This window comes from Tympanuchus pallidicinctus, unplaced genomic scaffold (genome assembly GCF_026119805.1).
Source record: "Tympanuchus pallidicinctus isolate F22 unplaced genomic scaffold, pur_lepc_1.0 scaffold3, whole genome shotgun sequence".
NCBI classification, from domain to species: Eukaryota; Metazoa; Chordata; class Aves; order Galliformes; family Phasianidae; genus Tympanuchus; species Tympanuchus pallidicinctus.
In genome coordinates this window covers 65,419,503-65,436,009 of record NW_026294747.1, presented here as the reverse complement: position 1 = coordinate 65,436,009, position 16,507 = coordinate 65,419,503, and the positions used below count along the sequence as shown (strand labels likewise).

Here is a 16,507-nt window from a genome sequence, read left to right as displayed (position 1 = left end):
AAATAGGATCAGTGTTCTGGAACAGTGTGAGCGAATTGTGCAGGAATTGTGTGCAACAGAATCTGAAGCTGATTGAAAGCCTGGCTCTGAAATTTTTTGTTAAATTCTTTGAGTGGAAAAACAAGATACAGCTGGTACAACAGTGACTGTTCCAGTTAGGCAGCCAGCTTTGTATCTCTAGGCTGGTGAGAACGAGGTACTCGTGCATTTCCTCTTGTTTTGATCTACAGACTGCAGGTGAGAGATTGACTCCCCCTAGAAAGCACAAGTAGGTTCAGAGAAAAAGAAATCACACTGAAAAATCTATTTGCATGGAAAGTTGATTATATAATACATTTTCTGGAGGCTTATAGGATTGTCCTTAGTGTATAAGGAAAAAGCTAGTGCACTAGCATAGGGAATTTTGGATCTGTATCCTTACAGGCTCCCAGAATTTGTTAGAAAAGGATATTTGCAAACATGCGTTGGTGGCCTTCTCACATTGTACAACCTCATGTGAGATGATGTGCATTAACTCAGCCCTGCTCTTTGTCACTCAGGCTGCTGGATTTCACTTCTGAGCAAACGCAGCCTCACCATCTTACAGCAGAGCACAGACACAGGCAGTCACAACTGACACCTCAGGCCTGTGGGTTTAGGAATACCTTGGGTCTCTTGGGCAGGATGCGTGCCACATAAATGCAAGCAGTCATTTAGTAACTTTAAAATAATAATGATACAAATTCTCGCCTATTTTTCATCCCAGAAGGGTGAAAGAAAAATGGCAAATTACTAAATGTTTTTTTGTGGATGTCAGAAGCTGGATGGAATCCAACAACTATTTCAGCAAATATTTATGAAATTGTTTCTAAACCATTAACTGTTCTGCTTATCTCAGTTGTGGTTGTGCAATGTGTTTCTCTTGCTTCTATTCCTTATCCAAAGGTGGGGGAGGAAAGGGGATATTTTCAAGGTGGAATTTGTGCCATTTCAGACTATGAGAATTGATTTTGAAGATGAATTAATAGAAAAACCCTTTAAGAGGTCTTGGTGTTCCTTTAAATTGGCTGTATCAAACTGAGCACTGCGAGTGATTTGAAAGGAATGATTTAGGGATATGAGACAGTTTCCTGGCTTTAATACCTATTTTATTTGATGTGATCTTTAATCAGAATAATCCCTTTAAGCTGCCTATGCACGGAAGCGTTTGAGCTGATCCTTGCCTTGTGGCTTCGTTGGTAGGAGAGCCTCTTTTACTCCAAGACTGCGACTGCACCAATCTTCCTTTTTGCCCTTTCTAAGAACAGTCACAGATGGGTCCTTTCTCCTACAGCTGCGGTGGGACAGGCACAAATGTGTTTTTCTTGCCCCAGCTGGTAGACTGATTTCTCTGGTAACACAGAAACAGAATTATAAGAGGAAGCTTGTTTATTTTCCCAAACTATTTGTATGTTCTGCATGCATAAAATATTCATTAAACTGGGGAAAAGCCTCCCAAACACTAAATATTTGTTCATTTCTGTATTGAAAGAGGCAGATGCTGAGCTTGTCTCCAAGTGCTCCAAGCAATAGCTGCCATTTGTGAGCAAACACCACGTCTGCGTTTTATCAGATGGACGCACACCCAGCGTGCCTCTGGTGCTGCTGAACAAAAGTTCCTTCCTGGCTTTGGTGATGTTTGTTATTTGGTTTGGACAGAATAAAGGACAGCACTGGTTGCACCTGAGTGCAAAGGGGAGCAGACTCTGTGATGTGTTGTTCTGAGTTCTGAATAGTGTGAGAGTGGTATCTGAGCCACGCTGCTCACACTATAATGATGTAGGAACCAGTAGCCATTATTTAAAAGCAAGCCCCCTGTGTTAAAAACTGTTTCAGTCCATCCTGGCAAATGTTATTCTGAAATGGGCCAAGAAAGGGTTGGCAAAGCCTCACGGCTCAGGATTTGGCCACCTGTTTCTCCAGAGAGGTGTCAGTTCATTGCATGAATGTTTTGATGCCTTTTGTTAAAACATTGGATGCTGCAATAGGATCTTTCTGCTTTTTGCCCTAATGTTGGTGTTGTTCTCCCAGGGGTGACCTGGTCCATGGCAGGCTTCACCAGTGTCTCAGCCAAGGATGGGGCCGCATGGCTTGGAGGTGCTTTGCCAGTAAAGGACAATTTATGAGATTGCTTGGTGGATTGATCATAGAACCACAGAATGGTTTGGTTCAAAGCCTATCCAGTTCCAACCCCCCGCTGTGGGCTGGATGCCCTCCACCAGTTTAGGCTGCCCAGGGCCCCATCCAACTGGCCTTGAGCACCTGCAGGGATGGAGCACCCACAGCTCTCTGTGCAGCAGTGCTGGGGCCTCAATGCCCTCTGAGTAAAGAATTTCTTCCTAGCAGCTAACCTGGATGTTCCCTCTTTTAGTTTAAAGCTATTGCTAACTACCTACACAAAATGTCGGTCTTCCTCCTGTTTATCAGCCCCCTTGTGATCAGAGCTGGATGTGATTATAAAGAAAGATTTTTCAAAGACCTGTTGCTGAAAAAGAAAATTCAAGTCCCCCATCGCTCAGCTTGCAGTCGGAGGGTTTGCATTGCTGTTTGCACATAATTCACGTGATATAATTCCAAAAGCTGCGCTGTTCTCTTCATTTCTAATGCCAATTCATACTCTGCAGTCAGACAACTTGTTTTCCCAGCGAGGTCCTTACAGAAAATTACAAAGCAAATTAAATCTTCCTCTGTTCACGTTGCGGAAGGGAGAAATGGAGCCCAGGGGCACCTTTGGTACCGGCACAGAGCGGGCCCACGGCTCCAGCGCAGCACCCAGCCCTGCTCTGCGCTGCCTTCCCCGGTGCACCGATGCAGATGCAGCCTCAGTTACGTGAAGCTCCCGCTCCCAAAAATAGGCTCCCTTCTCTCCCGATCACGCTAAAAACCTCTGCGGTTATTTGAACTCGCAAACTTCCCCGCTGGACCCGCAGCGTTCAGCTAACGCAGCCGGTGCGGCTCTTAATGAGCCTCCTGCGCAGGCGGTGCTGCTGGAGCCACCGTGGCGGGTCTCCGCAGCCTGGTAATGGAATCCTGCGATGGTCGGAGCATCCCTGGCACGGAGCCCGCGTCGCCTGCCTTCTCCTCAGTTACCTCCGCTCCCGCTGTCCCCGCGCAGCGCTGCGATGGGAAGGAGGAACACACCCAGCCCCGCTCCCCATCTGTTGCAGCATCGGCTTCAGTAGCAGAGCCTGAGATGTTTAAATGTGCTTGCCTTTAGGGAAAAGCCTTGCATGCAGTTCTTCAATGGACGTTTCCAGCCAGACTGCGGGATTTTTCAGAGCTGTAAGTCAGAATGTGGCTTGCCCATCTGTGGGTTTCTTCAGGTTCGATTTTCTTTTCGTTTATTTGTTCTGACGGACTCGAAAAGGGAATAGCTTTTGCATTCATTTAAGTGGAGAAGCCTGAGTGCGCTGCAGGACTCAGCTGAGAGGCATTCTTCAGGCTGTGTAAGAGATGCATGGTTCTCGGGTATTTTGCTTTTTTTTTCATCTTGTTTTGTCTCTTTTGTATGCATGGCTGGCACAGGGCTGCTGTCCTGTTTTTACAGCATTTAGTTACAATAGATATTTCAAGGCTGAACAAAATGTTCTTTTATGCAGTTAAAGAATGCAGTTGGGGTTTTTTCCTTGCATAACTTTTCCTTAATGTTTTGGAAAGACAGATTATCTTTTTGGGGTGTTTATTTAATTTCAGTCTGAAACCATCTGTTCTCTGCATCCTGCAATGCCTGTTTTCTCTTCCTGATCATCACAGAGCAGCCTGAACTGCTGTGCAACCCCTTGCTGTGGCTAGGCATTGCAAACCCCAAATTGCAGCTTTTTGGTAGGCTCATCGATTAGAGCTTCTATTTGCTGTTTGCCTGTCTTTTCATGTGATATTTGACTCAATGTCAGGGTAGAGATACGTACTGCAGCCTTCACATGTTCCTTTTGCATTTTTCCCTTTCTGCTGCCAGACTTAATGCTGAGCTCACTGCAATTCATGGGCCTGTGAATGAATGAATGTCCAATAATGATGATGGCTCTTCCTTGGGATCAGATGCAAAGCTTTGGGTGCCCTGTTAGCGATGTGATGGGAGGGGTTTCAGTGAAGGGTAATTGGAATTTATGCTGGTATAAGATACAGGGGATTTTGCCAGCTCCTCTCTGCTGTGCTTGTTGGTCCCTGTGTTGTAGCTGTTCTTATGGACTACATTTCAGCTGCACAGAGTGGGATGGATTAGGGTGTCTGCTCTGGGGGAGAGATTTCAGCTCGATTCCTGTATGGGAAGGAGTCAGGACTCCAGGAGAGGTGGGGCAGCAGAGGCTGCTCTGAATCTGGAAGAGAAATCTGAAGTTGGGAGTTGGGGCTGGAGCATCAGTGGAAAGAGAGAGTGATTGGCAGGAGGATTAAATGGATCCTGCTGACACAGGGCCAGCCCACTGCGTTTCAAGTGCCGATGGATTGAAAGGGAGGCAGCAGGAAAGCCAGCCCACAGGGCTGTGCTGCTCCTCTTTTCTGTATGGGGTTACTGAGGGTGGAATGAAAGGGTATTCATCCTGAAAAATGACACAATTTGAAATACAGGCTAAAACCACAGGAAAAAAAACAAACAAGCAGCCATTAATCTGTACCAGGATGTCTTACAGCCATCAGGAAGAAATTAGGAGAATACAAAGCAATATTGTTGTAAACTTTTAAAGGTAAATCACAGAGCTGGTGGAAGCCACCTGCAAGCACAATTTGCTGCTGGCTGTATGCAAGGCTTTCCATTGGGAAGAGCAGACCCCTGTGCCATTTGGGCACGTTCCATCGCCCGAGTCGCTCCAGCAGTGAGCTGATTTAAAAGGCAAGAAATAATAAATCATCTGAATTTAAGAGAACCAGCAGTTGGTGAGCTTGTTATGCATATGCACACGCAGAAAATGACTATACACGTGTTTAGCATATATATTCTCACATATGAGAGCATGCACTACATGTGAGTAAAACAAGAAGAGATGCCTGTGAGGTGAGCTCTGCCAGTTCCAGTCCCTGGAGGCCACAGTCAGCAGTGACAGTCTGCTCCTGTTTCTCACTGTAGGAACTAATGCTTTTGCTTGTAGAATTGATATGTTTTGGTAAACGTATCCTCTTGCTCTGATGTAAGAGATGCTTTTCTAATTGGTACTTAACTGCTTATAATGACTGTGGGCAGTAAAATTTCCATCCTAATGAAACTCAAAAGAGGTGTAACTGCAGCACGCATTTGAATGCTTACTGATAGCAGTGCAACTACTTAATATGTACAGACAGAAATTATTGTTTTTAATGAGAAAAATAACCAATATACTTTCAGGACCATATTGCTCACATTAACTTAATTTTTGCTAGTATTGTCTCTCTATAAAAATAGAAAGCCAACCAAAAATAATAAATGTTATTCTGAGTCAAGGTTTTCTGCTTGTGGTTTTAATTCACCTTGAGAAACAAATGGTGTACTTCTCTTTGCTTAGTTTTGTTTCCTGCTCCACTGCTCATCTCTTCTATGGGAGGATTTTGGTGAAGCCCCGTGGCACAGTGAGTAGCTGAGTTGGGCTGAGCTGCAGGCAGAAGCTCTCCCAGTGCCCCTGGCAGAGCCTGGGTCGCTGATCCCAGGAGGAGGTTTATTTTGTTGTGAAAACTGCTTTGGGACTGTCTGCCACGCGTCTTGAAGCAACAGCCGTGTATCAAACAGCCCCAGCCGTGCCAGGCTGGCACTCTGTCCATCTGTCACCACGGTCAGGGAGCCCTCCTAACATGGAAACGTGTCCTGCACTCTCTAGGCAGGAGCAAATGCTTTCTGAAACACGGTCATGTACCAACTGCCAGCCAAACCAAATGCAAATTTGCCTGTTTTGGCTGGCCAGTGTCTGCTGGGTTTAGAAAACAGTACATTGGGCAGAAACAACTTTCTGGGAACACAGGTGTGTAAATATCATACTTAAGTTTTGGATTGATTCACCGGCATATGAGAGTGTTTCCTGGTCGTTTCTCCACAGCGTATTCAGACAGGTCCATTGCAACCATCGTGCTTAATGGGTGCGTGAGGATTGAGATGGCTGAAATTGGAAGACTTCTTACAGGAGCCAGAAATGAATATAGCTCACTTCTAAGAGGTCTGTCCTGCACTGGGAAGCCATAGACCTTGAAAGAAGCCCACAGTTTATTTGGGGAGACATCCAGTCTAAAATGTTAGCATTGCATGTAGAGTATTAGAAACGCACATTTGAGTAACGTTTAGAAATACCAACAGAAAGCAGGACCTCATCATGCTACCTGTTGTATTTGGATGCCTACAGTGTGTCTAGACTGCGGGAAGAGACGTGATCGAAGCTTGCCTTAAATTAGCCTGGCTGAGTCCTGACAGCCATACAGCAGCAGGAGCGAGGAGCTCCAAGTGAGCTAAATTGTGGAGTATTTACTCAGCCTCCCACGGGGATTTTACAGCCTACGCTCACTGGGTGTTGTCATGGCTACCCTTGTGTCGGAGCGGGGCGAAAGCGAGCTGGCTGATGCCACACTTGTGATTGCTGTGTAGACGTGCCTGTAGTACGATGGAGCTCCTGTGGTGAGGCTTCTCATCAGAAGGTGGTGGGCATGGAGCAGGCTGCCCAGGGCAGCGGGCACGGCCCCAATGCCAGAGCTCGTGGGACACCGCTCTGAGACACAGGGTTGGGTTTGGGTGCCGCTGTGCGGAGCTGGGGGTTGGAACTGGTGATCCTTATGGTTCCTTCTTGCTCAGGTTCCATCCAGCTCAGGATGTTGTGTAAGTCTGGAACTGGATAGGCAGGCCGTAATGAAGTTTGGATTCTCACAGAATGAATGATTTAATGTCATTTGTTGCTATTGAATGGCACCGCTAACCAGAAAAAATAAGAGAGGTACCAGTTCTATGTCTGCAGCTCTCAGCTCAAAGCATACAGTGGGACTGAAGGACACACAAGCTGATTTTAAGGCAGAGTATCACACTGTGACTGTGACAATCTTTTCTGTATTGTCTCTGAGAATTTGATCTTCCTTCTGTCCTTGAGGGCTTTTTATGTTGCCAGCTTCAGCAAATTGTACAAGGAGCTATAAAGTCATCCATTCTTTTGGGAAAAGGAAAACAAATAGTCTATCCTATGAAATTAAGCATCCTGTATATAATGGTCTCCTTATGCTTGTGGTGCTAAAACTAAAACAAAAGCTGTAGCAAAGTGACTGTACATTTGGTAGATTGGAATTTTTTTTTCTGCTGCAGAATTACAAAGGAGAATAGAGCAGGAGAACAAACAGGGAATCTTCCCTCGCCACAGGTTCCATGTACTGTCCCCTCTGAGCTCCCATTCTGGTCTCCAGTACACCAGACACGGAGCCATTCTGTTCTTCCTTTCTTTTCCTCATTTTCTGCTTCTACCTTTTTTCTTTTTTACTTTTTTTTTTATTTTTTGGCTGAGGCCTCCTTGGTCAGAGTACATCCCTCCCTCACCTGACTTTCCTGATAAAAGCTTTCTTCTTGTTGCTAAGAGTATCCACAATTATTAACTGAAAACAAAAGGAAGCAGTAGGCACCTGCCTTCCTAAATGCACTGAGCTGCAAAAAATAGTTGTAGTTCAAGTACTTAGGGCAGGGATTTTCTGTCTGCCATGAATGTCACTTCTTAAAGTCATATATATGCAAGAGAGAACCCAGCAAGCCCTGCTCAGACAAGGCCATCAGCTGGAGGGTTTTATTTCTGATTTTGTTTTGTTTCCCTCTTCCTTCCATGGTTTTCTAAGAGATCTGGCCTACTGAAATTGGGAAAAACATTCAACAGCAGTGACTTTGTATAGTGCAGAGATGATTTACTGGCTCCTGATGATCCTTGCACTGAATCCATTCAGATTGCCCCTGTGCTATAGCATGTCTCAAGTGTTCTCATTGCATTACGACAAAATCATCCTTTGTTTGCCGTGGTTCTGCTATTTTAATGTGGCTGATGTTCTGTTTTATAGAAAATGTGTGCTTTTCTCTGCAATACCTTGGAATCCTTTGTTGTGTTTATGTAAGTATTGGAAAGGAACTCTGTTGGCACGGAGTACATGCCATCTGAAGGGTAACATTTGCAGTCTCTTGCTGCCTCTCCCCATAGCGGTGTCTCATTTTGTTGTTTTTTAATTCCCTCATCATTCATCTGATCACGTTCACCAGGTCTGAGGTACATTATCTTCTGCTTTCACTTTATCTGTCTTAACTTGTTCTTCTTGGAGGAAATGTCTCGACAGAGAAAGTTGCTTGAGCACCCAGGAAGGGGCTTAACAAAGAGTCTGTACCCAGCAGGGACTGCAGAGCACTGGGGTGATGGTCAATCCACTCCCCACTTGGTACGCAGCTTCATACATGTAAATCAGGCTGCAGTATTTAAAGGCAACCACTTTCTCCCACAGGTTGGGAATACTTGGGAGCTTGCTGCTGCAGGCATTGTATGTGGATTGTGGTGTCACAGAGAACATTGAGAATTTCTTTTTCCCTGTTGACTTGCTTTCTCTGCTCTTCTCTCAGCCTTTCTCTGTTTCTTTATGATTTACTGCTCAGGGGACAGCAGTGTACCCTCCCAGCTCTGTGCATGCTGTGCACAGGATGGGGCACCAGGCAGAAGTGGCTGCATCCCACCCCAGGTCCACATACTGCAGGCTACACTCAGCTGCTTTGCAAAGGCTGAATCCTGGCAGGAGAGCACAGGCTTGAAAGAAAATTTAATTTTTTTCCATGAACAGCACAGTAATGTGCTCTTGCAATTGAAGCTGACGCTGAGAGACAAACAAAAAACCTTCCATGGGTTCTTGACAGTGTTTTTAGATGAATCTTGACTACAGCCTCAGAAGAAAAGGTGCATTTGCTGTAGGCTGCTGGAGCTTAATGACCATTGAGAGCTTTAGAAGGGTGTGCTGCAGACTGCCAGTTTGCCACCCAGCTTGGACAGCTTTTTTGAGGGAACTATGACGGAATTATTGGTTTCACTGGTCTTTTTATTCCCATACCTGGGAAATTCTCAATGTCAGCAGCTCTTTCAGATCAAGTAGCGACAATTTGAACCATCAGCTCAAGAGTGAGAAATGGAGAAAAGGAGCTCCAGTAGCTCTTCAGTTCTTGGCGTGTCTGTTGTCACCCATGAAACTGCCAAGTGTTTTTATGTAGGACATTGAATAATTACCAGATGGATGGCGATTTTCACTTATTGGGTTCTGTGCTGGAGTTCAGCCAGCAATAAATCCTTACCTTTTTAGATCGTGTCTCTTTGGGACTGAATATTTCCATTTCACCCAGGCAGGTCACTTATTTATCTTGATTAATTTTAAAAAGGTAGGGTGATTTATGCTTTGTTATTTCAAGCCTGGTGCTCTATTCACTTTGGTGCATGTGCAACTCCTCCTGCACAATCACCCAGCTGACTCCTGGGCCACGCTGCCTCTGGCACCGTCGTGCTGCACACAAACTCAAGTCTCTGTGTTTCATTTCTACCATCTCAAACCGTCCAGGTCTGCTTTATTGTTCTTTTTAAATATGAACAGCCTTAAAACGAATAGCACACAAATAAATTACAATTGCCCTGTGAAGTACAAAGCTGGCTTGCACAAATCTAACCAGCTTTGTACATCTGTTACTGCCCACTCCCATTGAGTCATACTGAGACTTAGTCACCAGCATCCTATGCCTCACAGTGCGATTTATGTCTCTTTCTCCAAAACACATGCTGCAGTCTTGATGGCATGGGGGAGGGAGAAAAGCAAAGCAATGAGCAACCTACTCTTAAAGGAATAAAGCCATGTAGCAAGCCCTATTATATGCTACTGTGCCCATTACATCAAAACAACAAAACCAAAAGGACAGAAATTCCTGTATATGTCAGTTTTGAATAATTCTTTGTGCAATAATTGAGTCATCTGATATAAATCCTCAAAGGCTTCTGCACAGGATTGTTCTGAAAAAGGTAATTTTTAATTCAGTCAGTGCTGCCAAGCTACGTACCCTATTCCATAGAGTTCAAGCTCTGGATTCTATTCACAGCCTATTAGCATATGCAGTATATTTACTATTCAGAGTTCTACATCGGCTTGTAATAGATACAAACCAAGGTTGATCTAAAAAAATCCGCTGCTGCGCAGATTGAGCTGAAAGAAGCAGTTCACAACTGACATTAATAAATACTGTGACTTTCTTTGTCCTTGGTAGGACAGCTGACGTGCTCATGGCTCAGTAACGTTAGCAGAGGGGGAGATCCTGAGAGCACTGTGAACACGTGGTGCTGAGGAGTGGAATTTCTAGCAGTACTTTGTGGGATCAGGGATCTCGCCAGCACTCTTTGCTTAATTTCTCAATATCTTGTTTTATTTACTCTATCAAAGGAGCTGCCTCCCCACATTGGAAAGCTTAGTAAAGTGCCACCTTCTGCTTGATTTATATTGCACAAAATGACTGTAATGTCTGGCAGGTGTGTCGCATCCTTAAATTCAGTGCAGCACCAGCACATACACAGCAGTTATTGAAACAGAAGAACGATGTCTCACAGCCGACACCATCAGTGATCAGAACTGCGTGCTGCTGACGCCTACACCAGGATTCTGGAGCTGCTCAGCAGAGGTGCTCAGCCTTCCAGCAGGAATAGGCCGGTGGTGTTGCCGTGAATCCATCCCAACCTGAGGCACCTCTGAACCACACCAAAGACTTGGCCATGACCTTGGGGCAGGGACCCACCACCACAGATGTGAGCAGACATGTTGCTTGGCCGTGCCTGTTGTTTGGAAGGCCTGGCAGCAGGGAGCTGTGTGTGAAATACTCTTTTAATACCCACCCCTGAAATTCCAGACGACTGCTGGTTGGGGCCATAAAAATGTCTTACTCCCACCCAAAACACCTCGGAAATGGGTCTGTGACTTGTAAATCCCCGCACACCCCGGAGTGCCCGGCTGGCTCCTTGGCTTCAGCTATTACAGAGGAGCTTTAGTAGCCTGGCTGCCAAAATAGCCTTGAAACAAAACCATAATAAAAAGGAATCCTTCTTTATTCTATGTTGTTTACTGGATTCGAGGCTTTAGTGGTCTGTTACTTAAGCTTCCTGCCTCGGCAGCAGAACTGCTGGAAACTCTTCTGACACCGAGGTCCCCAGCTGCAGCAGCAGCCAGAGCAGCGTGTTTGGGCAGGCTTTGTTGGCAGGAATTCTCTCTGGTAAGGAAAGAAACAGGGAAACTGACTGCAAAAGGTGAAAAATAGCTTAGCCAACCAGATCTTGCTCCTGTTGCTATTTGGCTACGTTTTGCCAGCCAACATATTTGCTTTCCATATCCTAAAGTGTGGTTTTCTTCCTTGTTCTGCAGAGCACTTCTGAGAAAAAGATTTTGTTTTGTTTTGTTTTCCCAAGATACCAATTAATGAAACTTTTATTCTTCTTTTTGCATCGTTCCAAGTATTGTGATATGAGGGCTGTCCCAGGAAAAAGGGGACTCAGGAAGGAATGATGCAGCACTGTGTGTGTCTGAATATTAACCTGGAGCAGCCTTGTGGATGTAAAGTCAATCTAAACTGCACAAACGTTCATCTTTTCTAAGGGGGTGGCAGGATTGATGTCTGACAGTCAGACTACACTGGGCAGTGTGAAGGATCTGAGCAACATGAGCACGACAGGAAAGCAAACAGAATTGTACAAAACAAGCTTTGCATTGCCTTTATTACAGGTTAGCATCACTAGGAACTGCAGCTGCTGGTGGCCTTCTTTCCTTACAAAGATAGCCATAGACTTTGATCCCAACAGAAGTTTTCTATCCAAGGACGTGGTGCAGAACTGATGGATACAGGGAGTGATGCAACTCGTTCTTCAGACAGCGTTTTGCAGTTTCAAATGAGAAGGACTCTTCCCCTACCAACATATCAAAGGATTTCTTTGGCAAAAGATTTTTAATATCTGCCCAGAACCATGTAATTTCCAAGGGCACTTATATAAAGCAAAGCAGAGAGAGCCCCTGGAGAGGGCTATTGGAGAATATCCACACCAGCTTTTTCTAAGAGTGAGAAAGCTGTCCAGTAATGGTTTAAATTCCAGATTAATGGCAGAGCAAGTGTAATAGGTGCATCAGCTGGAAGCAGTTCAGAGCACACAGATAAGCACTAACGCTAGGGCCACACCACTGACTTGTAAAGAACCACAGGTGTTTTGCAACACTTTGAAAGTTTTCAGTACTTTCAACTCTTTGAAAGGGTAGATAATAGCAGGACAAGGGGAAATGGTTTTAAGTTGTAGGAGGGAAGATATAGGTTGGATATCAAAGGGAAGTTCTTTACAGAATGAGTGGTGAGGCTGGAACAGCTGCCCAGAGAGGTTGTGGATGCCCCGTCCCTGGAGGTGTTCAAGGCCAGGTTGGATGGGGCCCTGGGCAGCCTGGTCTGGTATTGAATGTGGAGGTTGGTGGCCCTGCATGTGGCAGGGGGTTGGAGATTCATGATCCTTGAGGTCCCTTCCAACCCAGGTCATTCTGTGATTCTGTGAACACATTTGAAACTGTTCTTTTTTCTTTTTCTTTTATTTTTTTTTTAGAGATGTTGTATCATCAACCTTGTAGCTGCATACTTTTCTGAATGAAGAGCAATAAAAGAAAGAAATAGATGTCTGGTCTGTCTTCTACAGAGAGTCATGTAAAGAACAAAGAAGCACGTGGTTATTTCCTTGTTTAACCAAGTGGTTGGAACTGAGAGAGCAGTGTTTGTAGCTTGGCTTTTCATCTACCCATTCTTTCCTTCAGTAACTGCAGTCCCATGAGGAAGTAGAAGATGAAGAAACTGTTAGTAGAAGCTGCAATTACAGGCTTTATCAGAGCACTCAAAATTATCACGCTGTTTGAAATGTTCTCCAGCAGACTAAGAGGGGTCTTGTGCTGCCCCATTGGGCTCTGGTATAGCTCCAGTAATTTCTGCTTAGAAGTAGAGATCTCCTATTTCAAAAATCTCCTGCATTTGAAAACGGATGAAGAAAGCACACCTCTGTGGTATCTAACAGTTACAGATTAGAATAAAGTCATCAGGTGGGTTTCATGATACGTTTAGGCTCTAGAACATAGCATGCATCCATTTTCAAGCTTGGAATTGTAACTGGCAGCTGAAATTTAGCTCACTGGAAAATAATTCTGCCTGCCTACCTCTTCCTGTTTTTGAAAGCTTCTGCTCAGAAGTGAAGTTCTGGTTTCATTCCCAGCTGTTCCAGGTTTCTTGGGCAGCTTTATCTACTATAATTGCTAGCTATATGTCGCTTCAAAACCCACTTTCTTCTCCCAGGCTTCAGCCTTCCCAAGCTGCAGGTTTCCTCTCTGCAAATTAGAAAAGTAGTAATACAGGGACAATAACATGTGGAGCTCAGAGATTATTTGCTTGATTTATTGCATGGAAAATGACTTAGCACACATCAAATTCCAGCTTCTTCACTACCAAAGATGGATAGAGGAAAATGTTGGTAAATCCTTTGGCTAAATTAAAGTAAACACAAAGGGATGTGTGTTTGTTTTTTAACTTTCCATTCGGCTCTTAAACTTCTTCGCAGAGATGTATTATTTAAGTCTGGCAGTAATATATATTAAGTATGAATATACTAATTCATGTATTGGCAATGTTTATAAACACTGCTTATGGCTGATTAATTTTATTGGAGCATGTAGGTCATTTTGCTCTTAATTAATGGTAGGAATTAGCAGATTAATAAGAAGTGCTTAAGATCCTCTGGTGCCAGGGCTAGCCTCTGTCAAATCTTGACCACAGTGAAAACAAAAGCTGAAATTGATCAACTCTTCTTTTGGTTTTGAGATATTTGCTTACATTTCCATTTCCACTGAACATGACCTTGAAACACATGTCAAAGTGTGGCGATGAGGGTGACACTATATAGCTCAGTTGGTGCTTTGAATTTGCATGAGTAGAGCTCAGAGCACACTGATATGTTGTGGATGCTTTGGTTTGTGGCCTAGGGACTCAAGGCCAATTTGGCCAAGTGGGGTTGCTTTTCTTTTTCCCTTTCCAGCTTGGCATGACTTACTCCCACATGCTTCGCTTCCAGTAATTCAATATTTTGTTCCTTATTTTTGTTGTTTGTTATGTAACTAGAATATTTTCAAACATTTGCAAGGATTACGCCTGAATTATACACATTTTTGAGCAGTTTGGATTTAGTATGATTATACAATGTGATGTGATTAGACTTGTGGTTGTTCTGAATTCTGCAGGCCTTTGGCAAGCAAACCTTGCACACATCGCAGCCTGTGCTAATTCTTAATTAAGCTCTATTTAATCTCAAATTAGGTTTATGTGAAATTGCTATTTATTTTTGTTTTGAACAGTTTTAAATGAGATGCAGATGTGGTGGTAGAGAAGCACTGAATCATTACATTTAAAGGGTGATGCTTTGCACCAGGCAGGATCTGCGCTGGGCATGTTTTCCTGACATTGAGATCAAGGTTTGGGATCCAAGCCTCGGTTCTTCAGCATACAGTGCTGCCAACCCGTGCTTGTGCTCATACAGTTACTCATTATCTACTTTTGTGATCAAACAGATGCTAAACTTGACACTAACACAGAAAACTTCATTAGGAGCCCTAAAAATCCCAAGACTAGGACATGAGGTAGCATAAACAGAACAGACGGCAGGAGGTAGAACATAATTGCATCTTGTTTTTGTTAGTTAAAGATGAGCATGTGTGCCTCTTTTATGGCTTTGTTTTTGTTAGTAGCACAGAACAGGGGGCTCCTCTCTGCCTTGTGAAAATTAGTTGGTTATTGCATCCTCAGACACCACGTCTGCATTTGAGAACATCGACATATTCTCATTCAGGTTCTATTTATTGCCATAAATACTCCTTGAAGGAAGACTGCAGTCCCCGCTAAAGGCCACATCGGTCTTTAGCTGAGCAAGGGGCTCCAGTTAGACTGTAATTTCCTGCTGAATTTTTCTGTGGGATTTGGGTTCCTCCCTTTGAAAGTTTCAGCACAGGACCTTCCAGTGTGGCTGTGCAGATACTGAGTGCCTTTTGATAGTGATGTACTGGGAGTGCTTCTAAGGGCTCTCTAGTCACAAGTTACTTAAATCTGTTCTCCTTGCCATGCAAGCAGAAATGTGTTATCCTTTCCAGCAGTAGCTATGGGTAAGGCAGCAGGCACTTTGGAGGTAGAACTGTGGGCTACAGACATGGGATGCTCTGATATAAGGAAGGAGACATTGCTACAGGACATCATTTTTTCTTCTCTCTCCCATCAGGATCTCAGCTCTTTTGCCATGCCATTCTTGGACGGTGATGTGGAGAACGCAGACAAAAATGCTTCTCGCAAGGTAGGGTATTTCCAAACCTTCACCTTCACTGTAGTTGCTGAGTCCATCGGTGATAACCACAGTTCCTTAGACTTGGAGAAGTCTCAGGCTTTTAACCTTTCCTGCCATTTACCCATTGAAAGCGATACTCTCAGGCAAACACTGTGACTTCTGCAGGCCTTATCATGACAGTGCTTAATGCTGTCGTCTGTAAAGAACAGTAACCTCGGTTCCTTTAGATACTGCAGATGTGTTGTATAACACTGTAATTTGATGGAGTGATATTGGATTACTGTATTCTCAGGAAAACAGCTGCCAAAATATGTGGTGTTGCTACAGAAGTGCAGTGCCTCGTGTTCCTGGCCTCATAATTTTCACAGAGCTTTGACATATGAGTTGATCTGCTAAACGTAGACCTCCTGCCAGCCAAGTTACAGACTTGGTGATGAGAGATACCCTTCTGAACAACAGTAGATATCTCAAAAGCTGATCTGTAGCTACGCAGCAGATTTGTGGCAATATTTACAAGGATATGGACCTTTCTGTAGGGAGGCCATTTGTCAGTGAGTCTGCAGTTATAGTTCAAGGCAGGTGAAATGATAAATATCTCCTTAGTGAAGCTAATCTGCATCTAGAATGATAATAATTTAACTCTGCTGACAGCATGCATCTCTATGCCTTTGCACCTCGTGGCAAAGGACAGTTGTTTAAAAAAAACTTCTGCAATCCATCAGTAACTGAATATGTTTGTAACATTGGCCTTGTCCTTTTCTGCGCTGGACCTTTTAGGACTGTGATGTAGGAGTCACTGACAAACACAGAGCAATTCTTGTAGATGCCAGAGAAGCTAAAATACAGTGTTACCAAAATGCTTTTGTTCGATGGGTCTGAATAAAGTGGCCAATATGATGACATGCTGAAAGAGTGCTGGTGTTCCTAACTGGAGCTTGATTTTTCCCAAGGAAAGGCGAAGAGGCTATATGAATCTTGATCCTAGAGAAGAAGATATATCAAAGCCGATGTTGCTCATGTGTAATATTTTGTGATATTGTTAAACAAGTTCAGTTTTACCATTTATGAACTCCTTGTTTTTTCTCTTACCAGTCTTGGAACAGTTTTTTCATGAGCGGTTTTCTTGGGAAAAACTGGAAGAGCATTAGATTAGACACCCCCTTTTGCAATTTCATAGA

At 44.0% G+C, this 16,507-nt stretch overlaps 1 protein-coding gene across 3 annotated transcripts in view; it reads left to right on the top strand.

The window, feature by feature from the left end:
* Window positions 1-16,507, top strand: part of PRKAG2 (protein kinase AMP-activated non-catalytic subunit gamma 2) — a 183,138-nt gene that overhangs the window by 45,922 nt on the left and 120,709 nt on the right. Inside the window, exons 1-2 of one of the 3 annotated variants that reach the window (XM_052693168.1) lie at window positions 3,182-3,300; window positions 15,267-15,338. The exons of 1 other annotated variant lie outside the window; for it this stretch is intronic. In XM_052693168.1, the coding sequence (XP_052549128.1) occupies window positions 3,220-3,300; window positions 15,267-15,338 (153 nt within the window). In that variant the 5' untranslated portion in view covers window positions 3,182-3,219. Of the gene's footprint in view, window positions 1-3,181; window positions 3,301-15,266; window positions 15,339-16,507 lie in introns of those variants that run through there. One more of the 3 variants, XM_052693166.1, reaches the window with a different exon arrangement.